We start from the raw sequence: 25,410 nt of genomic DNA, 5'->3' as shown, positions 1-25,410 counted from the left end.
TTCTCATTTCCAAACCTTTTTATATATGTGGATCAAACTTTAGAATTTTAAAATGTGTTATACTAGGAAAGGAATTAATTATTATTTTTTGTTCTTGTTAGTCCAAAATTTAATAATATGCTTTCTTGATATAATTATTTTTTCAACTTTTAAAGTGTCATGCATGCAGTTGGTAGTTAAGACGTTTTTTAGTTTTTAACTTTTTGATTATGATCATAGATTCTCCCCATCCTACGTCTTTAATATTTGTCTGGTATAAGAGGTGTTTTTGCTGCTAAATGAATATTAGAGTTCATTCTTACTGATAAGAATAAATTTTGAAAAAATTAATAAATAACAATAATGAATTGTATCAATAAATTGAAGTTATTAATGGTTATTTGGTCAGTTCTCTGAGAGAGAGAGAGACAGAGACAGAGAGAGAGAGAGAGAGAGAGAGAGAGAGAGAGAGAGAGAGAAAGCAATCCTGTACTTGTATTTAATCATAAAAACCCCAAGAAATAACTAAGAAGTGGCAAATCTTGGATCCTACTCTTAGCTTTTAGAATAACTATCAAGAGTGAACTGGCAAGTACTTCCTTTCTCTGGGCCCAGTTTCTCATCTATAGAATGAAGAAATGATGAAAAACTTTCCTTCTAACATTTTGAAAATCTTAAATTTTGATAAGGATTAGGAAAATAGGTGAATGTAACGTTATTTTCTGTGCTGGCTATAGTTTCCATGCAAAACAAAACGTAGTAACAATTGCAACTTCTATGTTTTTGATTAAATTAGGGAAACTAAGATAAACCACCTTCATTTTGGTAGGAGATATTAAAATGAGCCCTTTGATCAAGTTAATAGCTGTATAAAAAGAATGCAGAACTCCTCACTGTGCAACTTGAGATAATATTTTTCTGTGAGAATTTAGTTTTTTAAAACATTTTTAGGTTTTAGTCATTAAAACACTCCTTAAAAGTATAAATTATATGCTTAATAATCTCTTATGTATAATTGAATTGAAATAAAAGAAAATTTACCAGTCTCTAGTCATGTTTTTCCTCTGCTAAAACTTCCTTTGTTCTCAGTATCATCTATGAAACCAGGTTACTAGAAAAACTGGAAATTTGAGAAACTTACTTGTCTCAAAAGTGGGGTTAATAATATTACCTACCCAGTAGAATTTTTATGAAAATTAATTGATGTTATCAATCAATGTAACATAATGGCTGGCACATAATAAGTAACTCAGTCATTAATCGAATGAAAAAATTTAAGAAAGATTTAGGCTATACATTGACTTACAAATAGGAGATGAAACAGGGTAAGGTATTTAGTTTCTTCTGTTTGTTATAGAGAGATCAGATTGAAATTTACAAAAATGTATTTTCTTTATCCTGCCCCACAGAGTAGAATATTTATTTTACTCAGATTATAGCTCTCATATATAAAAATTTATTTATTTTTTGTGGTGAGATGGAGTTTCATTCTTGTTGGCTAGGCTGGAGTGCGATGGTGTGGTCTCAGCTCACTGCAACCTCCGCCTCCTGGGTTCAAGCGATTCTCCTGCCACCATGTCTGGCTAATTTTTATATTTTTAGTAGAGATGGGGTTTCATTGTGTTGGTCAGGCTGATCTCAAACTCCTGACCTTAGGTGGTCCGCCTGCCTCAGCCTCCCAAAGTGCTTGGATTATAGGCATGAGCCACTGTGCCTGGCCAACAGCTCTCATATGTTTTATAACAGCTTCACAAAACTGTATACGTACACACATACACACATACACACACGCATACCCCATATTACACCCTTTGTATTGATGGATCTTGAGTAAGTTTACGTAAAATACAATTTCTAGGTCTGCTGGCTCAGAACAACAAAGTCTGGTCTAGTTTTAATTAGAAAATAAGTAACAATAATTAGTTTGTGTCATTCAGTTAACTTTCTTCCTAGTTTAAGAATTAATTTCAAAAATAGGTTAAGTATCATATTATCTGATTTTCTAAAATATGACTTTTGATTTCCAAGTATCTTTTGAGTATGTGTGGCAGAATAACTTAACCAAATTCTTGTCATTGATACCAAAAAAAAAAGGGGCGCATCAGATACAAAAGCAATACTTAGGGTATTTTTTCCAGAATAATTTTAAACAAGGTATTTTCTTCTAAATGCCATGAGCAGAATTTTGTTGAAAGCCAAGATTGGTAGATTATTGTTATAATTCAGATAGAAGAAATTTAAGTAGTTGGAATATTAGCAAATAATACTCTATTTCAGTACTTTTTCTTTATTTAGAATGCCGAGATGATGAATTCACTCTTCAGTCTAAACAAGATTTAGAGGGACATATTAGGCAGAGAAAGAACTTCACCTAAAAGTGAGTTATTAGGATGCTATGGTTCATATAACCCAGGATAGAGAGTTGAAGATAATAATAGTAAAGTTTGGTTAGGAGGAGATCACAATGGTGAGAAATACAAATTGGCAAGGCTGCGGCATAAAGTCAAGGACAAGTACGTCTGTGATGGGAGATGAGGAAAACCATTCCTGTGTTAAGATTGAGCATAGAGACAGTCCAGATTCTAGCACAGATTATTTAGATATATATTTCAGAGTTCACCGTAAAAGAGAGTATGAAGTAATTGGGACTTAAACTTGGTGAATTTTAATTATCAGGATAGGAAACATATTTCCTTATGAAATAACTAGAAATTTTGTCTGAATTTTCTTCAGAACGAATGTGCGAACTTTCTAATTACCTTTTCTTCAATTTTTTCAGATCAGCTATTTCATGTATTAGCCTTGCACATGAGGCTTTATAGCATTGACTCTGAGTATAATCCCTGGAGAAAGCTCACCCAGTTAGAAGAGATGAATCCACAGTAAGTATAATTGAAAGACTAAAATCAATGAAAACTTTTTATGAAAAATAGGTGTTAAATATAAAAATGGAATTGAAATTTCAATGTGTGATTTTTTTCACATTTTCTTTATGAAGCACAGAAATATATAAGAATTGAAAACAATTTACTATTATGCTGTCTGTAAAAGTTGCATACAAATTCCCACCATGTGAGAAAATCTTTTAAAGAATCTGACTGATTTTTATGCAGATGAAATATTCAAGTGGAGGCACATAATGGCTATTTGTCTTTTTATGTCACAGTTAATTAGTGGGTTCAGGTACCCTTAGTCTGATTCCTCCATCGTGAAGTGCTCCATCAGTCTGTCACCTGATGGTTTCTTTATATATATATTTTATTGCACTTTAGGCTTTGGGGTACATGTGCAGAACATGCAGGATTGTTGCATAGGTACCTACATGGCAATGTGGTTTGCCGCCTCCATCCCTCCATCACCTATATCTGGCATTTCTCCTCTTGTTGTTCCTCCCCAACCTTCCTACCCTCTGCTGTTCCTCCCCTAGTCCCCCCGCAACAGACCCCAGTGTGTGACGCTCTCCTCCCTGTGTCCATGTGTTCTCATTGTTCAACACCCGCCTATGAGTGAGAACATGCGGTGTTTGATTTTCTGTTCTTGGGTCAGTTTGCTGAGAATGGTGGTTTCCAGATTCATCCATGTCCCTACAAAGGACACAAACTCATTGTTTTTTATGGCTGCATAGTATTCCATGATGTATATGTGCCACATTTTCGTTGTACAGTGTATCATCGATGGGCATTTGGGTCGGTTCCAGGTCTTTGCTATTGTAAACAGTGCCACAATGAACATACGTGTGCATGTGTCTTTATAATAGAATGATTTATAATCCTTTGGATATATACCCAGTAATGGGATTGCTGGGTCAAATTTCTATTTCTAGGTCCTTGAGGAATCGCCACACTGTCTTCCACAATGGTTGAACTAATTTACACTCCTACCAACAGTGTAAAAGTGTTCCTGTTTCTTCACATCCTCTCCAGCATCTGTTGTCTCCAGATTTTTTAATGATTGCCATTCTAACTGGTGTCAGATGGTATCTCAATGTGGTTTTGATTTGCATTTCTCTAATGACCAGTGATGATGAGCATTTTTTTAATATGTTTGTTGGCCTCATATATGTCTTCTTTTGAAAATTGCCTGTTCATATCATTCGCCCACTTTTGAATGGGTTTGTTTTTTTTTTTTTTTCTCGTAAATCTGTTTTAGTTCTTTGTAGATTCTGAATATTAGCCCTTTGTTAGATGGGTAGATTGCAAAAATTTTTTTCTCATTCTGTTGGTTCCCGGTTCACTCTAATGATTGTTTCTTTTCCTGTACAGAAGCTCTGGAGTTTAACTAGATCCCATTTGTATATTCTGGCTTTTGTTGCCAATGCTTTTGGAGTTTCAGTTGTGAATCCTTGCCTATGCCTGTGTCCTGAATGGTTTTGCCTAGGTTTTCTTGTAGGGTTTGTATGGTGTCAGGTCTTATGTTTAAGTCTTTAATCCATCTGGAGTTAATTTTAGTGTAAGGTGTCAGGAAGGGGTCCAGTTTCTGCTTTCTGCATATGGCTAGCCAGTTTTCCCAACCATTTATTAAACAGGGAATCCTTTCTCCATTGCTTGTTTTTCTGAGGTTTGTCAAAGATCAGATGGTTGTAGATGTGTGGTGTTGCCTCTGAGGCCTCTGTTCTGTTCCATCGGTCTATATCTCTGTTTTGATACCAGTACCATGCCGTTTTGATTATTATAGCCTTGTAGTATAGTTTGAAATCAGGTAGCGTGATGCCTTCACCTTTGTTCTTTTTACTTAGAATTGACTTGGCTATGCGGGCTCTCCTTTGGTTCCATATGAAGTTTAAGGTGGCTTTTTTCAGTTCTGTGAAGAGGGTCATAGGTAGCTTGATGGGGATAGCATTGAATCTGTAAATTACTTTGGGCAGTATGGCCATTTTCACAATATTGATTCCTCCTAACCATCAGCATGGAATGTTTTTCTGTTTGTGTCTTCTCTTATTTCCTTGAGCAGTGGTTTGTACTTCTCCTTGAAGAGGTCCTTTTCATCCTTTGTTAGCTGTATTCCTGGGTACTTTACAGGTATTCTCTTTATAGCAATTGTGAATGGCAGTCATTCTTGATTTGGCTCTCTTTAAGTCTTTTGTTGGTGTATAGGAATGCTTGTGATTTCTGCACATTGATTTTGTATCCTGAGACTTTGCTGAAGTTGCTTATCAGTTTCAGGAGATTTTGGGCTGAGATTATGGGGTCTTCTAAATATACAATCATGTTTCCTGCAAATAGAGACAATTTGACTTCCGTCTTTCCTAATTGAATGCCCTTTATTTCTTTTTCTTGCCTGATTGCTCTGGCCAGAACTTCCAATACTATATTGAATAGGAGTGGTGAGAGAGTGCATCCTTGTCTAGTGCCAGATTTTAAAGGGAATGCTTCCAGTTTCTGCCCATTCAGTATAATATTGGCTGTGAGTTTGTCGTAAATAGCTTTTATTAATTTGAGATACGTTCCATCGATACCTTGTTTATTGAGGTTTTTAGCATAAAGCGCTGTTGAATTTTGTCGAAGGCCTTCTTTGCATCTGTTAAGATAATCACATGATTTTTGTCTTTGGTTCTGTTTATGTGGTGGAGTACATTTATAGACTTGCATATGTTGAACCAGCCTTGCATCCCTTGGACGAAGTCTACTTGATTTTGGTGGATACACTTTTTGATGTGCTGTTGCCATCAGTTTGCCAGTATATTATTGAAGATTTTTGGATATTGGCCTGACGTTTTCTTTTCTTATTGAGTCTCTGCCGGGTTTTCATATCAGGATGATGTTGGTCTCATAAAATGATTTGGGAAGGATTCCCTCTTTTTGTATTGTTTCAGAAGTGGTACCAGCTCCTCTTTGTATGTCTGGTAAAATTCAGCTGTGAACCCATCTGGACCTGGGCCTTTTTTGGTTGGTAGGCTGTTAATTGCTGCCTCAACTTCAGCCCTTGTTATTGGTCTGTTCAGGGTTTCCACTTCTTCCTGGTTTAGGCTTGGGAGGGTGCATGTGCCCAGGAATTTATCCATTTCTTCCAGGTTTACTGGTTTATGTGCATAGAGTTGTTTGTAGTAATCTCTGATTGTAGTTTGTATTTCTGTGGAATTGGTGGTGATATCCTTTTTATCATTTTTTATTGCATCTATTTGATTCTTCTCTCTTTTATTTTTGTTAATCTGGCTAGCGGGTCTATTTTGTTGATCTTTTCAAAAAACCAGCTCCTGGATTTATTGATTTTTTTAAGGGTTTTTTTTTTTTTATGTTTCTGTCTCCTTTAGTTCTGCTCTGATCTTAGTTATTTCTTGTCTTCTGCTAGCCTTTGGGTTTTTTTGATCTTGCTCCTGTAGTTCTTTCAATTTTGATGATTAGGGTGTCGATTTTAGATCTTTCCTTGCTTCTCATGTGGGCATTTATTGCTATAAATTTTCCTCTAGACACCGCTTTAAGTGTATCCCTTAGATTCTGGTATGTTGTGTCTTCGTTCTCATTGGTTTTGAAGAACATCTTTATTTCTGCCTTCATTTCATTGTTTATCCAGTCAACATTCAAGAGCCAGTTGTTCAGTTTCCATGAAGTTGTGCAAGTTAGTTTGTTAATCCTGATTTCTAATTTGATTGCACTGTGGTCTGAGAGACTATTTATTCTGGTTTCCATTCTTTTGAATTTGCTGAGGAGTGATTTACTTCCAATTATGTGGTCAATTTTAGAGTAGGTGTGATGCGGTGCTGAGAAGAATGTCTATTCTGTGGATCTGGGGTGGAGAGTTCTGTAGATGTCTATTAGGTTTGCCTCATCCAGATCTGAGTTCAAGTTCTCGATATCCTTGTGAATTTTCTGTCTTGTTGATCTTCCTAATATTCACAGTGGAGTGTTAAAGTCTCCCACTGTTATTGTGTGGGAGTCTAAGTCTCTTTGTAGGTCATTAAGAACTTGCTTTCTGTATCTGGGTGCTCCTGTATTGGGTGCATATATACTTAGAATCGTTAGCTCTTCTTTTTGCATTGATCTTTTTACCATTATATGATGCCCTTCTTTGTCTCTTTTGATCGTTGTTGGTTTAAAGTCTATTTTATCAGAGGCTAGGATTGCAACTCCTGCTTTTTTTTTTTTTTTTGCTCTTCATTTCACCTAATGGTTTTAAGGACCTCTGATAATTCTTGCTAAAATTCATTATTACATTAGGTGCTGCAAAATAGTGATTTTAAAAACTTTTTCCTTTTGATTTATTAGATGGAATGTGTTTAGACAGAACTTTTCCATATCAACTGTTTGTTGACCCTGAAATATAGTTTGGCAGGATGAACACTTGATTTTTTTCCAATTTATAAATTTTCAAAGTAAAGAATGGATGCCCTGTCAACTTCCCATGGTGACCAATATGTTTGGTTTTTCATGTATTTTATAATCTCATGGATTTTTATATATTTGATGTGTTTCACTCCATTTCAGTTTTTCTTTTTTTTGTTACAAATTGCTATCTTTTATGTTAATGAGAATCTCTCCAGACTGACTTTTGTACATTTGGCATGTCTTTCATCATATCCTTGCTTTCTGGTACAAGTTGACCAGGGTTCATTTTGTACATTTTCTATTCTGTACTTGGAATCAGCCATTTCTTCATTTAGTTCCTTTTAATGGCAAATAGTATTTAGAGACCACAGTCTGGGTGCTAGAGGGTATACATAGCTAATATTTACTAGGTTATCATTGTTTATAGGCCATTTCAGTCAATGGAGTTGGAAAATTTTTTTTTTAATTCAAAGCAGATGTTGGAAGGAAATTTTTTTTTTTTAGGGAAAAAAAGATCCTGAGTTCTTATTTATGTTTCTAATCCATAAGATTGCAAGGTTTTAATTTTATTTCTTAACTTTTTTGTTATTTGTATCTTTTTTCTCGTATTCTCTTGATTCCTAATAATATTAACATAATTGTATAACTAAAGTATAATCTCAATTTTTTTTTAAATACCAATGTTACTACTTTTCATAAATTATCTTTGTCCTTTAGAATATGTACTTCTAGGGATGTACAGTCAAAACTATGTTTTTAAATCACATAAAGTAACTTTTCCTGTGTGATTATTCCATCAACTTCATTAATACTTCAGCCCATTTGTTTCAGTTCTTTTTTTCCCCTCAATATATAAAGACTGGTTTTTCCTCCTTGACTTATATTTTATTGTATAAAATACATATTTTTCTGAAGTAAAAACTATATTATAAAGTAAATTCATAGACATCACTCTTTCATTCCCATTCATTTGTATTTCTTTTTATGAAGTCTCTAATCTGTTGCCTATTTCAAAAAATTGGATCGTTGATCTTTTCCTCATCATTATTGTTATTATTGTTAATTTTTTGTAGAGAAGGGATCTCACTTTGCTGCCGAGGCTGGTCTCAAACTCCTGGCTTCAAATGATCCTCCCATCTGGGCCTCTCAAAGTGCTGAGGTTGCAGGTGTGAGCCACTGTGCCTGGACTTCCTCTTTATTATTCTTTTTTGTTTTAAAGACCAGATCTCCCTGTTTTGCCCAGGCTGGACTCGAACTGCTGGGCTCAAGCAATCCTCCCTCCTCAGCCTCTCCTGTGTTGCTAGCATTACAGGTGTGTACCACCGCACCCAGCTCTCTCTTCATTTTTAAGACATGTTTTTGTATTATGGGTATTAGCCCTTTTTGTTATAAGTTGCAAATACATTTCACCAGATTGTCAAATGTCTTTTTACTTCATGTATTTTTTTTTTCAAGCAAAGTTCTTTTAATGTCAAATTTATTAATCTTTTCATTTTTTAATTTTGGATTTTGAGTCGTAGTTAAATAAGCCTTCCTATACTCCCTAGTTAAAAAGCACTTATCCATGTTTTCTCCTAATATTTCTGTGGTTTTGATTTTTATGTTTAGATTCTAATTTTTAAAAATAATTTCAACTTGTATTTTAGATTCAGGGAGTACATGTGCAGGTTTGTTACGTGGTTATATTGCAAGACACTGAGGTTTAAGGTATCATTGTTTTTATCACCCAGGTGTAGTGAGTATAGTACCAATAGTTTTTCAACCCTTGCTCTCCTTCTTCCCTCTGCTAGTAATCCTCAGTGTCTGTTGTTCCCATCTTTTGTTCAGGAGTACCTAGTGCTTAGCTCTCACTTAGAAGTGAGAACATGCAGTATTTGGTTCTGTTCCTACGTTAATTTGCTTAGGATCGTAGCCTCCATGATCCTAACTGCATCCGTGTTGCTACAAAGGACATAATTTCATTGTCTTTATAGCTGCATAATAGTATATAGTAGTACATGGTACATGTACCACATTTTCTTTATCCAATCCACTGCTGATGGGCACTAGGTTGATTCCATGCCTTTTCTATTGTGAATAGTGCTGCGATGTACACGTGTCTTTTTGGTAGAACAATTTATTTTCTTTTGGATAGATACCCATTAATGGAATGTTGAGTCATATGGTAGTTCTAAGTTCTTTGAAAAGATTTCTGATAAATTTGGAATTTATCATTGTGTATGGTATAAGAAATGGACCCAATTTTATTATTTTTTCCCATATAGCTATCAAATATCCTACTGCTTTGGCTTCCCATAATAGTAAGTTAAGTCAACCTTTAAAAAGGAAAAAAAAGGTGAAGCTCTTTGTTTACTGATTTGGAAGGATCAACAACAATCAGATACAATGTTAAGAAAAAAAAATCTAGGAACAGAAAGTATGTACTTTATGCCATTATTTATGTAATAAAGGGTAGGATGAGAAAATAAATTTGTATGTGCTTGTTAAAAAGAAACAGAGCCACACATGTCTGGATATTTGGATGTATAGCAGAAATGACACAGAGGAACACTGGGGGAATCATAGTCTTTATAATAAATGGTGCTGAGTTAATTGGATATTCATACGAGAAATAATTATCAATAACATTGGTCTCTACCATACATAGACCCTCTTCAGATTTTGCCAGTTGTTGGCAGTAAAGTCCTGTATAACAAAAGAAGGACCATGCTTGCATTTAGTTGCCATGTCTCTTTAATTGCCTTTAATCTGAAATTAAGCCTGAGTTTTTCTTTTTACTTGATGACATTCACTTTTTTTTTTTTTTTTTTTTTTTTAAGGAGTTCAGGCTAGCTATTTTGTAGCATGTCCTGTATTTTTTTTTTTTGTCCAGTATTTCCTAGTGATTAGATTCAGGTTATAACCTTTTGGCAGAAATGCCCCAGACAAATGTGTTCCTTTTTAGTGCATTGTATGAGGAGGCACATGCTGTTAATTTGTCTTGTTACTTAATGGTCATAACTCTGATCATTTGGCCAAGGCAGTATGTGCCAAATTTCTGCACTGTAAAGTGATTATTTTACCCTTTGTAATTACTAAGTATCTTATGAGAAGATACTTTGAGGTTATATATATATCTTGCTACTCTTCATAAAAGCAACATCAAAAACGAAGCTTTGTGTGGATTTTGTGTTTATAGACAGAATTAGCAAGCTATGAATATTTTGCATGTTATGGCTAAGGAAGGAACGTCACTTTCCTTAATAGTAACTACTAATTTTCTTTTCTAGCTACCATACTTAAGGACAAAGATGGTATACAGAATATTAGAACACACAACTCTCTTAAGTCTAAAAGATGTTCAGCAAACAAAAAGCCTAGTATCGATTAATTAAAAAGCTTAAAGTACAGACAGAGATATTATGCTTTCAGTAATACTGATTACTGGATTTTGTTCTTTTCAAGCCCTGATAATTAGTGGACATTAGGATAGTAGTAAATGCTGCGAACACTTAGAAAGTACTTCATACTAGGCATTTTTGTGCTTTGTATATATAATCTCATTTAATCCTCACCTGTAACTCTATGTACTAGGTAGTGTTTAATCTGAGTTTTTATGTAGTAGGAACCCAAGTTTTAGAAAAGTTAATTAACATGATCTTTCTTTTTTTGGGGAGTTGGGGGGACAGAGTTTTGTTCTTGTTGCCCAGGCTGGAGTGCAATGGCACCATCTCAGCTCACTGTAACCTCTGCCTCCCAGGTTCAAGTGATTCTCCTGCCTCAGCCTCCCAAGTAGCTGAAATTATAGGCATGCACTACCATGCCCAGCTAATTTTGTATCTTTAGTAGAGATGGGGTTTTTCCATGTTGGTCAGGCTGGTCTCGAACTCCTGACCTTAGGTGATCCTCCCGCCTCAGCTTCCCAAAGTGCTAGGATTATAGGCATGAACCACTGCACCCAGCCTAATTAAAATGATCTTTCCGTGCAGATAGCTGCTGAGGAATAGAGCTGAGAGTTTAATCCAGATCTCTCTGATTCCAGAGCCTAAGTTTTAACTATCATTGTATGCTGCTTTTCATAGTACTAGACCTGAGGAATTTCTAGAAAATTTGATTGATTTTTCCACCACCCATATTTGCGCTCATGTTTATGGTTCATTTATTCATTAAGTTGTAATATAAGAGTTTATTATGTCATCTGTATTTCATATTATATTTTTTAAATTGAAATATCTTTCTAGTTTCTCACTTTAACACTCTTCCAACATAAAATTCTATATCTAAGGATGTAGGTTTTTAATATATGTTTTTTTCTCTAATCCTATGAAAATCATTTTCTTTATTTCCTTTTAATTTCATTGTGCTAATTTTTTATTTTTAAAAGTGGAAAAATTATTCCTATTAACTCTTCCACCTATTTCCTCTTATGCATAGACTCAATAGTAGCATTGATTTTTATAATCCGGATTAAAAGACTATGTTTAGGCATGCATAAAACTTTTAAGAGATAGATTAGAGAAACAATTATTTTTTAAAGACTTTTTTTAAGAGCAGTTTTAGATTCACAGCAAAATTAAGGGGAAGCTACAGAGAATTCCCATATACTACCCACTATAACAGGTACATAGCCTTCCTGATTATCAATATCCACCCTCGGAGTGGTACATTTGTTACAACTGATGAACCTACATTGACATACCATAATCACCCAAAGTCTGTAAGTTACAGTAGGGTTCACTCTTGCTGTTGAACATTCTGTAGGTTTAGGGAAATGTACAGTGACATGTGGCCACCATTATAGTGTCATACAGAGTAGCTTCACTGTCCTAAAAAAAACCTCTGTGCTATACCTATTTGTCCCTCCCCCTTGTAACCCCTGATCTTTTTGCTCTTTCCATAATTTTATGAAATGTCCTATAGTGGGAATCATACAATATGTAGCTTTTCAAATTGGATTCTTTCATTTGCTAATATGTATTTAAATTTCCACAATGTCTTTTCATGGCTTGATAGCTCATTTCTGTATAATAAAAATAAAAATCCATTGTCTGTACCATAATTCATTTATTCATTCACCTACTAAAGGACATTTTGGTTGTTTTGAAGTTTTGGCAATTATGACTAAAGCTGTTCTAAGCATCTGTGTGCAGGTTTTTGCATACATAAGTTTTCAGTTTTTTTTGGTAAATACTAAGCATGATTACTGGATCATGTAGTAATAGCATATTTAGTTTTGTGAGAAACCACCAAACTGTTTTCCAAAGTATCAGTATCATTTTGCATTCTCACCAGCAATGAATGAGAGTTTTTGTTGCTCCACATCTTTGTCAGCATTTGGTAATATCAGTGTTCTGGATTTTGGCCATTCTAATAGGAATGTAGTGGTATCTCATTGTTTTAATTTGCATTTCTCTGATGACATATGGTCTGGAGCATCTTTTCATATGCTTATTAAGCATCTGTATATCATCTTTGGTGAGGTATCCGTTAATGCTGTGGTACCATTTTTAATTGTTTTTTTTCTATTAGTTTTAATAGTTCTTTGTATTTATATGCATATTTTACATACCAGTCCTTTATCAGATGTGCCCTTTGCAAATATTTTTCTAGGACTGTGGTTTGTCTTCTCATTATCTTGACATTACCTTTTGCCAAACAGAAGTTTTTAATTTTAATGAAGGTCAGCTTATCAGTTATTTCTTTCATGAATTATCCCTTTGGTGTTATATCTAAAAAGTTATTGCCATACTCAAGGTTATCTAGGTTTTCTCTTATTTTATCTTCTAAGAGTTTTATTGTTTTGTGTTTTACATTTAGGTCTGTAATCCATTTTGAGTTAATTTTATGAAGGGCATAAGGTCTTTGTCTAAATTCATTTTTTCTTTTTTTTGCATGTGAGTGTCCAGTTCTAGCACCATTTGTTGAAAAGACTGTTTTCTCCATTGTATTGCCTTTACTCCTTTGTTGAAGTCTGTTGACTGTAATGATGTGAATCTGTTTCTGGGCTCGCCATTCTGTTCCATTGATCTTATTTGTGTGTTTTTTTGTACCGTACTGTCTTGATTATTGTAGCTTTATGGTAAGTCTTGAAGTCAGGTAGTATCAGTAATCTAATTTTGTTGTTCTTCAGTATTGGGTTAGCTATTCCAAGTATTTTGCCTCTCCATGTAAATTTTGAAATCATTTTGTCGATATCTACAAAATAGCTTGCTGGAATTTTGATTGAGATTGTGTTGAATCTATAGATCAAGTAGCAAAGAACTGACATCTTGACAATATTGAGTCTTCCTACTGATGAACATGGAACATCTCTCTCCATTTATGTAGTCATTTGATTCCATTTATTACAGTTTTGTCATTTTTCATAAATAGACATTTCATATATTTTACTTATACCTAAGTGTTTTATTTTGGGGGGGTGCCAATTTAAATGATACTGTGTGTTTATTTTCAAATTCTACTTGTTCCTTGCCATTATATATGAAAGTGATTGACTTCTATATATTAACCTTGTAACTTGCAGCATTGTTATAATCACTCACCAATTTCAGGAGTTTTTTTGGTTAGTTCGTTCAGATTTTCTGCGTAGATGACCAAGTAATCTGTAAACAAAGCCAGTTTTATTCTTTTCTCCCAATCTGTAAACTTTTATTTCCTTTTCTTATCTTGCTGCATTAGCTAATACTTCCAGTATGATGTTGAAAAGAAGTAGGGAGTGGGGACGTCTTTGCCTAGTTCCTGATCTTAAGTGAAAACAATTAGGTGTTTTAATATATTAAGCATTTTTAAAAGATAGTTATCACAGTGATCATATTAAACCCTATAGTTGAAATCTTTGATTCTCTTTTCTGTAGAGGGGTATATCAGTCCATTCATTCATTCCAGTTATAGGCCAGTGATGTGCCAGGAAAGAGCCATTTCTCTCTCTATCCTTGGAATGGCTGTTTTAATCTTATCACCCAATTACTGCCAGGTTTTTTTCTGATTGTTATTGGGGAAAAAAATTTACCAAAAAAAGTATTATCACTTAAACATTTTTTGGCTAATATGATTGCTGAAAAATGAGATCTTTAATGGGAATTTATTTGAGTTCTAGCAAAGTTAAGTATTTTTGTATTTATTAGCTATTTGTATACACTCTTTGTGAATGATATATTCAGGACCTCTGTCCATTTCTGTTGGTATCTTATTTTTTTAAATTATATGAATTATTCTTCATGGTATAACATGTTAAATCTTATTTTGTCATAGTTGTTGAAATTTTTTTCAAAATACGTTTGCCTTCACTTTTTGTAATTCGTTTTCTTCATACATTGAAGTTTTAATTTTTCACATAGCCAGATCAGTCAGATGTTATATTTCTTATTTTTTCCTATTACTTTCATACTAGGAATGCCCATCTCTTCTAAGATCTAATGTTTACTTTTATAACTAGTATTACAATATATAATCCAGTCTTAGGATTTGTAATATTTACCTTTATTTTCACTTTAGAGTTTTCTTATGGGATGATTTTTAAAACTATATAATATACTTGGACTTTCTTCTCACCTGTAGTGTTAGGTGAAGATCTAAAATCTGTGTGCAAATAACTAACTAGTTTTTTTTTTATAGTGATTTTATATCCTAGTTACTAAAATACTGTTTCTACATTATAGGCCTGATTAGGAGCTTTCTTCTTTGTTCTTTTGAGCTAGAAGCCTATTTCTCTGACAATACAATGCTGGTTTATTGTTGAGGTGATTTATTATGTCTAATTATGTGGTTGAGTTAGGTTCCTCTCATTACTCTTCCCCAAACTCTGCCTCCCAGTTTTTCTTTGCTGTTCTCACTTTTTCTCCAGAATTTTTTAGAACCTTTCTAAACCCTTCCCCTCACTGGTAATTTTTGTTTGTTTGTTTGTTTGTGATGGAGTCTTGCTCTGTTGCCCAGGCTGGAGTGCAGTAGCATGATTTCGGCTCACTGCAACTTCTACCTCCTGGGTTCAAGCAATTCTCCTGTCTCAGCCTCCCAAGTAGGGACTACAGTTATACGCCACCACGTCTGGCTAATTTTTGTATTTTTAGTAGAGATGGAGTTTCACCATATTGGGCAGGCTGGTCTCAAACTCCTGACCTCAGGAGTTTGATCTACCCACCCTGGCCTCCCTAAGTGCTGGACTTACAGGCATGAGCCACCATGCCCAGCCTCACTTGTAATTTTGATTGTAATTATTTTAAACTCATAAATTAATCTGGGAAAGTAGTTAGCTTTATAATATGCTGTTCCCTCAACTAGAAATATTTATCATCTTTTTAATTAATTTTTTGTTTTATTGTATGTATATAATAGTTTCAGTTTTGAAGCATTTGCTAATTATGCATTCTTAGTAGTATATAATTCTTGCATACAACAATTTGGACTGATTTTAAGTAATTTTGGAAGGTCACATACAATAATAAGCAAATAAATAATAATAGCATAAAGGAATCCACCTCCAGTTTTGAGAAAGATTGCTTCTATTGTAGAAAGAAATTGTTAGCATATAATGTAAAATGAGAGTCTAGAATTTTGTTAAGCACTTTCAGCTTTTCAGTTGCATATACTACCCCTATTTTATTAAACAATATTTATTTGGGAAAGCTTTTCTTTTCTATACCTAGAAGGTCTGCAGTTTGTTGGTCTTTCGGTTATGATGCAACAAGTTCTCAAACCTTTTTTTTTTTTTGTGCAGTAAAATGCATCTTTGCATAAGAGTGAAATTGGGCTAGCTTAAAAGGATCCATAAACTTTCTTTTAATTTTAAGTGAGAATCTTTTAAACACATGCTAAATTTAATGTGGCAATTTGATAATCTGAAATTATATACCACCTGTTCATTTTCATCCATCCATTTTTCCATGAATATTTCATTTGTTTATCCAGTTAGTTTTATTAACTGTTTTAATCCAGACATTGGGATATAATGATAAGCAAGATATCATTCCTGTGGAAGCTTCTTCCAGGCACCAACGACATAGAGGATTAATTAGAGGAACATAAAATTGGAGAAGATTGAATAGTTACAGGCAGTGGCCACAGGGGTCGCAAAGAGGAAGTGGAGTTAAAGTCATTAGAACTTAGTGCCAATTAAATATGGGGTCCATAAGAGAAGATGGCCTTGGGATGTCCTCAAATTCTTAGCTTATTTATTCATTATGCTTTTATTGGGGAACTATTACATTTTAGGCATTATGTTTCAGCCATGGTGTAAATGCAGGAGGATATAAGAAATAAGCTACATCAAGACTTAGATTATAGAGGGGAAAATATTAGCTTGGTCCATTGCTTTTCATGCCAGAAACAGCAATTACTTTGGCACCAGCCTAATAGAATTGTTGTGACTGGTGTGGGAGTGTGTGTATAGAAAGATGATGAGTTCACTTTCAGACCTGTTAAGCTGCCTGACTGTTGTATATACAAGTGGAAATAATGGATATTCAGATAAAGAGTTCGAGAGAGTCATGGCATACAGATTTGGGAGTCATCAGTGTATAGCTGGCAGTTGAAATCATGAATTAGAAAGTCTTTCAAAAAGAGTCCTTATGAGAAAAGAAACTGAGAATTGGAATCTTGAGGAATGATAGTATTTTTGGTTAGTCGAGGAAGATAAACCTGTGAAGAAGACTAAAGTGGAGTAATCAGAGAGATAGAAGGGAACTTGGGACAGTGTTTCACAAAAGGCAAGACAATTTTCCAGGCAGAATGTTCAACTATACCTAAAGTCAAGTCAAGGTCAGTAAGATAAGGATTTAAAATAGTGACTAAATTTTGTAATTAGGAGATCACTATTGATCATGTGAAACTATTTCTGTGGGGAATTTGAATAACTGAAATGGTGTGACCCCCACACTTTTTTTTTTTTTTAAACCTGAGCCTTGCAGAGAAGCTAGAAAAACTTGAAAGACAATATGAGGATTCATAGCATTAATGAAGGGTTACCCTTCAAGAGGAAAACGAGTATACTAAGGAATGTTTGTAGAAATTGGAGAAATTCAAAGAGCTGTCTTCCTCTGTCAGCTAAAAGTTTCTCAGCAGCAGGGTTTGATTTACTCACCAATGTGTTTAGTGCCTGACCTGTAGTAAGTAATCAGTAAGTATTTGCTGAATGATTGACCCTAGTAAAAGAGTTGAACAGTTTTGCTAATCCCAAGTCTAAAGTGTAGGTTCAGAATTTAGCCAGTTCTGGAGCTTAGGATTTACTTTTGTTCTCTGTCATTAAAAATTAAACCTGTAGTCAAAAAATGAACCTTCTAAAGGCACTTAAAAATTGTTTAGAATAAGCTCTGTTTTATAATATAGTCTATATTTTTCATAGCACTGCACATCCCTAAGGTTTAGTACTGTGTCCTTTATCGTGTACTTTTTAGAATTTATTTTTTGTAGAGATGGGATCTCACTCTGTTGCCCAGGTGGGTCTCGAACTCCTTGTCTCAAGTGACTCTCCCACCTCAGCCTCCCATGCCTGTTGGGATTACAGGCATGAGACACCACATCTGTCCCTATTATAGTGTATTTTAAGTTCGGCTTTGGTTATTTTCTTTTTGAAACTTTTCAAATGTTAAAGATTTTATTTGAATTGCATTAGTTATAAAGTTGAAATATTTTATTTTATTATTAATTTTGAGACAGGGTCTCACTTTTTTGCCCAGGCTGGAATGTAGCAGCACAATCACAGCCCACTGCAGCCTCAACCTCCTGGGTTCAAGCAATGCTCCCCTCTCAGCTCTCCAAGTAGGCACACACCACCAAGCCCTGCCAAATTTTTGTATTTTTTGTAGAGGCAGATTTTCACCATGTTGTGAGTCTGGTCTCAAACTTTTCAGGCGATCTGCTTACCTCAGCCTCACAAAGTACTAGGATTACAGGCATGAGCCACTGTGCCCAGCTGAAACAACATTTTAATAAGAGAAATTAACCATACCTTTTCGACATGAATTGATTTGGAAACTGTTCCTATCTTTTTATAATAATGTGAAACTTACTTATTTGTTAGTGCTAAGTTTGTGATAAGTATCCTATAAGCCACTCCATTTGTAGTATTTAATGTATTTAATGCTTTATTTAATTTCTGTAATCTAAGAGATCAGACTCATAATCAAGTTAATGTATCCTAATTGTTTACTTTGATAACAACATATTTTCTATGTATTTTTTTTCATGTTAGAGTCAGGAGAATATGAGTCTAATAAAATGTAATTTTTTGGCAAAATATGACATCCAGGTTTTTCTTTTTTTTTGAAATTTTTTGGTTGTTTATTAAAGTTTTTATTTCTGTTCCATAGATATATATGTGACATATAAAATACATTAGAAATAGAAGATATACAATACTGTCTAAAGTGACTACATTTTCCTTTTAGGCTGGGAAATGAAGAACAACAGCCTGAGGTTCCAATTCTTTATCATGATGTAACATCCCTTTTGCTCATCCAGATCTTAATGATGCCACAACCCTTACGCAAAGGTATGTCTTTTTAATTCAGATTCTTTGATTATATACTATATGTTTTGAATTTTGTAGAAATTATAGAGACAAATAGGCTGAGTGTGGTGGCTCACGCTTGTAATCCCAGCACTTTGGGAGGCTTAGGCAGGCGGATTGCTTGAGCCCAGGAGCTTGAGACCAGCCTGAGCAATAGTGAGATGCTGTCTCAAAAAGAGAAAGAGAAGTAAATATAGCAATAAGTCTGATGGATATTTTTTGTGCTAATAACAGACAATGTTTTTTCTTTTATTAGTAAATAGTAATCATAGCTAAAAATATGACAGTGAAAAAGTGTTTTTTAAAATTCTTGTGGGTTTGTTCTTTTCAGTGTTTTAGTCACTAAGAGGTAAAGATATGGGGAAAACACTCTGAAAATGGTTTAAAAAATTGAAGTGATGATACAAATAAAAATTTGAAAAATAGAGCAAACTGTCAGCCTTGGTGCCTTTACCCTATCTGTATGCATACATATTTTGGTATAGTAGTAATTGTAGAGTTATTGAAAATATAGTCTCATTTTAAGTTAGCATTAATATAACACTATTAACAACATTAGTATTATATTAGCAACGTTTTAATTATTGCTCCTTGGACTTTGTAGTTTTCACTTGAAGACAGCATTTAAAATATTCTGTCATATAGTTAACATCTTCTGTATTAGAAAACTAGTTTTATTTTGTTTAACTATTAAAAGTTACAGTAGAATGAACATCTGTGGGTGTATAAAAGCCTTATTCCTGAGGAAGACATTGTTTGTATAAACTCTAGCTTGATCTTTGATAAATCCTTTTACCTAAGGGTATGAAATAATCATTTAAACATATATATATAGGCAAATTATGATATTTCATGCAAATTATGACATTCTGTAAAAAGTAAAACAATATCATTAATAAACAAGCATAATTATAATAGCACTGAGTTTTGAACTAATAATATTTTTTAATCATGAAATTCACATAAAACTTACTATTAAAGGAATTTAAAAATGTACAGCTGAAGTGTCATTTAGTATTGTTCCAGAACATTTTCTTCAGCCACAAAGGAAACTGTATGCCTATAAGCACTCACTTTCTTATTTTCTCCTTCTTCTTTAAATAACATATTTAAATATTTTGAAGAACTCCTGGAAACCACTAATCTGATTTCTGTCTTCATGGATTTACCTATACTGGATATTTCATATTAATGAAATTATGCATTATATTGTATTTTGTGTCTAGCTTCTTTCACTTTGCATGTTTTCAAGGTTTATCCATGTTATAGCAAGTATTAGTACTTCATTGATGGCTTAGTAATATTCCATTGTATGAATGTACAACATTTTGTTCATTCATCAGTTGATGGGCATTTGGGTTATTACCACCTTTTGGCTATTGTGAATAGTGCTGCCATGAACATTCATATAGAAGTTTTTGTTTGAGGCCAGGCATGGTGGATCACTTGAGGCCAAGAGCTCACAACCAGCCTGTCTCTGCTAAAAATACAAAAATTAGCCTGGGTTGGTGGCACACACCTGTAATTCCAGCTACTTGGGAGGCAAAGGCTTGAGAACCTTTTGAACCCGGGTGGTGGAGGTTGCAGTGAGCTGAGATCGCACTACTGCACTCCAGCCTGGGTGACAGAGTGAGACTTAGTCTCAAAAAAAAAAAAAAAAATTTTTTTAAACACGTTTTTTTCTTTTTTGGGGGATGTATAGCTAGAAGTGGAATTGCTGGATCATATGGTAATTCTGTTTAACTTCTCAAGGTAATTACATATTTAACTGCAAAACTTTAGATATTTTTGAATGTTACATTTTTGGGGGTTAGGCTGTGTCCACTAATTTAATCATTTGTGTTTATGGAGCTTAAAAACTAAACCTGTTAAACAGTCTCATGAAAATTAATCTCTTTGTAAAATTAGTTTCAAATTCTTTAGGCCTTTTGTGTCACTTTGGTTAGTTTTTCTTAGTCCAGGGAAACAGTTGCCTTGGATCATGCTGGTTTACTCCTGATTGTACTCTTCTAATCATATTAGTAGCATTACATTTTGAAATGTTTTTAAAATTACTTTGTTTTATTATGTCTTCAAAATACTTAAATATGTTATTTAAATATACCTTTTACTTATAAGCTTAGTTATTACATAAACCTGAAAAGCTAAAAGAGAAGGAAACTTGGCATTGAGAAGGAATTTTGTTTCTATAATCAATATTTAATCTAAAGAGAAAAATATTTTAGTTAAGAGTAAAGGACCTGTTGTGTCAGTGTCTGAAAGCTCTAGGTGGTGCGTCATCCTTCTTGTCAGAAGTCACTGTTGGCACTGGCTTTCAGCAGAAGGCAAAGTTCATGTTGAAAGAGGATACAATACACGAATTAACCAAACCTAGTAAATTTAATTCAGTAGAAGCAGAGTCAAGAAACTATATTCTAAAGTGAGTAAAGAAAACTGATGTGCTTAATAATGGCTAAATAAATAGAATAAATTTAAGATATCACCAATGTAAAAATGTATAATATTGTAAATAATCATGCCTTAAAGTAATATCATTAAAGAAGAGTTTCTTGGTGAGCAAATTTATTAAGCAAATTTCATAAATTCATTGCCTAATTCAGTTCAAGAAATACTTAATAAGTACCTACTGTGTGCCAGGTTGCTATGCTTCTTTGCCAAGTGCTGGAGACATAAAGATGACTAAAACATGGACTTTGCCCTTGGGAAACCAAATAACTAGGTATTTAGCAGTCACTACATTTACCTGTAGTTAGAATTGCTTTTAAAACTTGTGCATTATATGATTTCTTAAAATTTTACAATAATTTAAGATAGGATTATCTTGAGATTGGATTATACTGCTGTCACACACATTATATAATATTTTGCTAGCTGTCATTGTGGTGATGAATTCCTCTTAGAATTTAGGGTCAGACAAAAAAAATGCCATTCCTTATTATTTTTTTTTAGTCTTTCACACTTTGAGAACTGGATAGAGGCCTTTAATTGCTAGGGAGTTCAGAGCTTAATTATGTTAATTTTCCACAGACAGGTTTTTTTTGAGGGGAGGTAGAGGGTTGACTAGGGGAGATAGAGTTGTTAATATGAATTTTTCTTCTCCACTCCCTTTTGATGTAAGAGTTAATAGTTGGTGGTCCTTTTTGTGACAGTGTTTTTATTATAAGCTGTTTTTATTATAAAAATGTGTATTTGTATAACTGTTTAAGTTATTGGTTGTTATTAGAAGAGAAAAGAAGAAGAAGGAAAATTGTACTGTTTAGACTTACTAGAAGGTTAAATGCTTCCTATAGTTTTATCTGAAAAATATGTGGGTGCAGAAACCAACCTACATACCTCTTAAATTTTTTAATGCTTAGCATTGTTACCAGGTTAAAAGACCTTTCTATGCCACTTACCTCATCAGAATCTCAAATTAAATATATTAAAAACAAGTTTTTTCCCTTGATCTCTTATGTTCTTGGATCTTATCTTTCATAATACCCATCACAACCCTCGCCTCTAAAGAATAAACTCAGAAGTAACTTCTGATACATCACTGTTTTCAGGTATTTGTATTTAGTTCTTTATGTACAAGAGGAAAGATTTATAACTTAGGATCAGATTTGGCTATATGTAATAGAAAAGAAACCAAAATAACACAGTAGCTTAAATGAGATACTGCTTGTTTTTTTTTTTTTTTTCCCATGTAGAAAGAAGTGTGAAAGTAGGCAGGCCAGATGCTCCTACTTCACAGCACCAGATTCTTTATGGCATGGCTCTCATCTCCCTGTGCCGTGGTAGCTGCCAGAGTTCCAGTCATCACAGTCTAGTTTAAGGCAGCAGGATGAGAGTTAAGAAAGGAATTTCACATTCTTTTTTAAGAAGCCCTCTTAGAAGATTCACAGAAAATTTACAATTATTATCTCTCAGGCTAAAATAGTTTCTTCTTTTTGAACCTCCAGGATTTAAGACATAAAATCATCATCCTTTTTAGGAAGTGTGTTAGTTTATTTTCATGCTGCTGATAAAGACATACCTGAGACTGGGCAATTTACAAAAGAAAGAATTAGTGGACTCACAGTTCCATGTGACTGGGAGGTCTCACAATCATGGCAGAAAGCAAAAGGCATGCCTCACATGGTGGCAGACAAGAGAATGATAGCCAAGTGAAAAGGGCTTCCCCTCATAAAACCATCAGATCTCATGACTTATTCACTACCACAAGAGCAGTGTGGGGGAGCTGCCCCCATGATTCATTTATCTCCGCTGGGTCCCTCCCACAACATGAGGGAATTATGGAAACTACAAGATGAGATTTGGGTGAGGAGACAACCAAACCATATCAGGGAGGGTCAGTTACCCAGGTTTGGATCGTGTTACTGTTTTTGAGGAGCTTCACAAATACGTTCTTAACCATGCTTTGTAGGATACAGACTCCAAGATTCTATAGAGCATCTGGGACCAGTGATTATAGAATATCTCTGCTTCCAAGATTTCCGTAAGCAGGGCCCACAAAAGAGAGCTTTAATGCTGCTTATTATTTTCCATTGACTTTAAGAAAAAAAAAATCTCAAAGTTTTGCTTTGTTTTAAACCAAGGGCTTTAAAATAAATAAATTAATTAATTAAATAAACTATTTATTTACAAGCATACATTACAGTAAACAGCAGAGTTTAATGAACCACCCCCTGCACCCTCCCCCACCCCAATCAACTCATGGCCAGTCTTGTATTATTTATATCCTCACTTATCCCTTCCTCCCTCCCACCTGTGGTTATTTTGAAGCAAATTCCAGATTGCATATCATTTTACTATAAAGTCTTCAGTATGTATCTCTAAATGATAAGGATTCTTTCAATGAACATAAACATAATGTGAACACAGTTAAAAATGAATAATTATGCCTAAATATCTGTAAATATCCCATCAGTCCATCAGTGTTCATAGTTGCTTCTTGTAAATGATTTTTTTTTTTTTTTGAGACAGAATCTTGCTCTGTTGCCCAAGCTGGAGTGCAGTGTTGCGATATCTTGGCTCACTGCAACCTTCGCTTCCTGGGTTCCAGCGATTCTCCTGCCTCAGCCTCCCGAGTAGCTCAGATTACAGGTGCCCGCCACCACACCTGGCTAATTTTTGTGTTTTTAGTAGAGACTGGATTTCACCATGTTGGCCAGGCTGGTCTTGAACGCCTGACCTCATGATCCACTTGCCTCGTCCTCCCAAAGTTTTGAGATTACAGGGGTGAGCCACTGTGCCAGGCCTGTAAATGATTTTTTTTATAGTTGGTTTATTTGACTTAGGATCCAAAAAAGATCCATACATTGGACATTTCTTTTAAGTCTGTGGGTTGCTTCCTTCCTCCTACCTCCTTGCATTTTATTTGTTGAAGAACATGGGTCTTTTTTCCTTTAGAACTTCCTATAGTCTCTGTTTTGCTAGTTGTACTCCAACAATATCATTTAAATAACATGTTCCTCTGTCCCTGTGTGTCTTACAAACTGGTAGTTACATTTAGATGGAATTAGTTTCTTTTTTCTTTTTGCAAAAATACTTCATGAATAATGTTAAATACTTTTATCAGCAGATATAATTTCCAGTTGTTTCTCTTTATGTGACAGTAGAAGCTATTGATTATTCTCTAGATTTATTCCTTATTTCATTTGTTAAGTGGAATTCTTAAAACTAAAATTTTTTCCTATTTGTTTTTCCTTTTTGTTTACACATTGGTAAAGTTGATATAGGAAAGGCAGGTTAAATGCTTGATTTTATTTACCAGTTCAGAAAAATGACCTTTTTTTTAGCATTCTCCAAAGATGATTGCTTTTTTTTTTTAGTATTATGAATTCTTGGATTTTAATATATTTAGTGTCTTTGAATCCCATAGTAAAATAATAACTATTTAAACACTTTAGGTTGGCTTGTACCCTATTGATATAACCCCAACAATCTTTGATAGCTTCTTCAGACCAAGGCTTTATTTTTTTTAATTTTGAGGGGATAGGGTCTTGTCCTGTTACCCAGTCTGGAGTACAGTAGCACAGTCATAACTCATTGCAGCCTTGATCTTCTGGCCTCAAGCAGTCCTTCTGCCTCAGACGCCTGTGTAGTTGAGACCACAGGTGCACACCACCATATTTGACTAATTTTATTTTTTGTAGAGATGGGGGTGGTGCTCACTTTGTTGCCCAGGCTGGTTTCAATCTCAAGGCTCAAGGAATCCACCTGCATTGGCCTCCAGAAGTTCTGGAATTACAGGCATGAGCCACTGTGCCAGCCTAAGACCAAGGCTTTTTAAAATGTGGTTCTAGAGTTTGTTAGTAGGCTTCAAGAAATCCACAAATCTCCTAAAATGGTGAAGAAAAAATATTGTATGTATATGTGCATTTTTTTCTGAGTAGTTTCATAGCTTTTAACAGATTTTCAAAAGGATTTTGACCTCTAAAATTTAGTTACTTATGTATTATCCTAGGGACTCCTGGCCATAGGCAAATATAATTTGTAGAATCAGTAGATTACAGTGGGATGAGAAATGAGAAGGAAGCGAGAGAATTGAGACATTGAACAGAGAGATATTCCAGGAGAGAATGGAGGAAGAGAACAGAAGTCATACATGATGTATGTCCCGCGTACCCCCTTTCCCTTTCTATGGTTTTAGTTACCAGTGGTCAACTTTGGTCCAAAAGAGTAAACGGAAAATTCCAGAAATAA

The 25,410-nt window shown here is 34.3% G+C and overlaps 1 protein-coding gene across 10 annotated transcripts in view; it reads left to right on the top strand.

Moving 5' to 3' along the window:
• Positions 1 to 25,410, top strand: part of UBR3 (ubiquitin protein ligase E3 component n-recognin 3) — a 257,591-nt gene that overhangs the window by 198,937 nt on the left and 33,244 nt on the right. For all 10 annotated transcript variants that reach the window (XM_032293027.1, XM_032293018.1, XM_032293016.1 and 7 more), the window contains 2 exons: positions 2,759 to 2,861; positions 18,602 to 18,705. In XM_032293027.1, coding sequence (XP_032148918.1) covers positions 2,759 to 2,861; positions 18,602 to 18,705 — 207 coding nt within the window. The remainder of the gene's footprint in view (positions 1 to 2,758; positions 2,862 to 18,601; positions 18,706 to 25,410) is intronic.

This window comes from Sapajus apella, unplaced genomic scaffold, assembly GCF_009761245.1.
Source record: "Sapajus apella isolate SASKATOON/1434 unplaced genomic scaffold, GSC_monkey_1.0 scaffold28, whole genome shotgun sequence".
In the NCBI taxonomy this organism is placed as follows: domain Eukaryota; kingdom Metazoa; phylum Chordata; class Mammalia; order Primates; family Cebidae; genus Sapajus; species Sapajus apella.
Note: the sequence above shows the minus strand (reverse complement) of the source record. Positions and strands in the feature narration are given on the sequence as shown.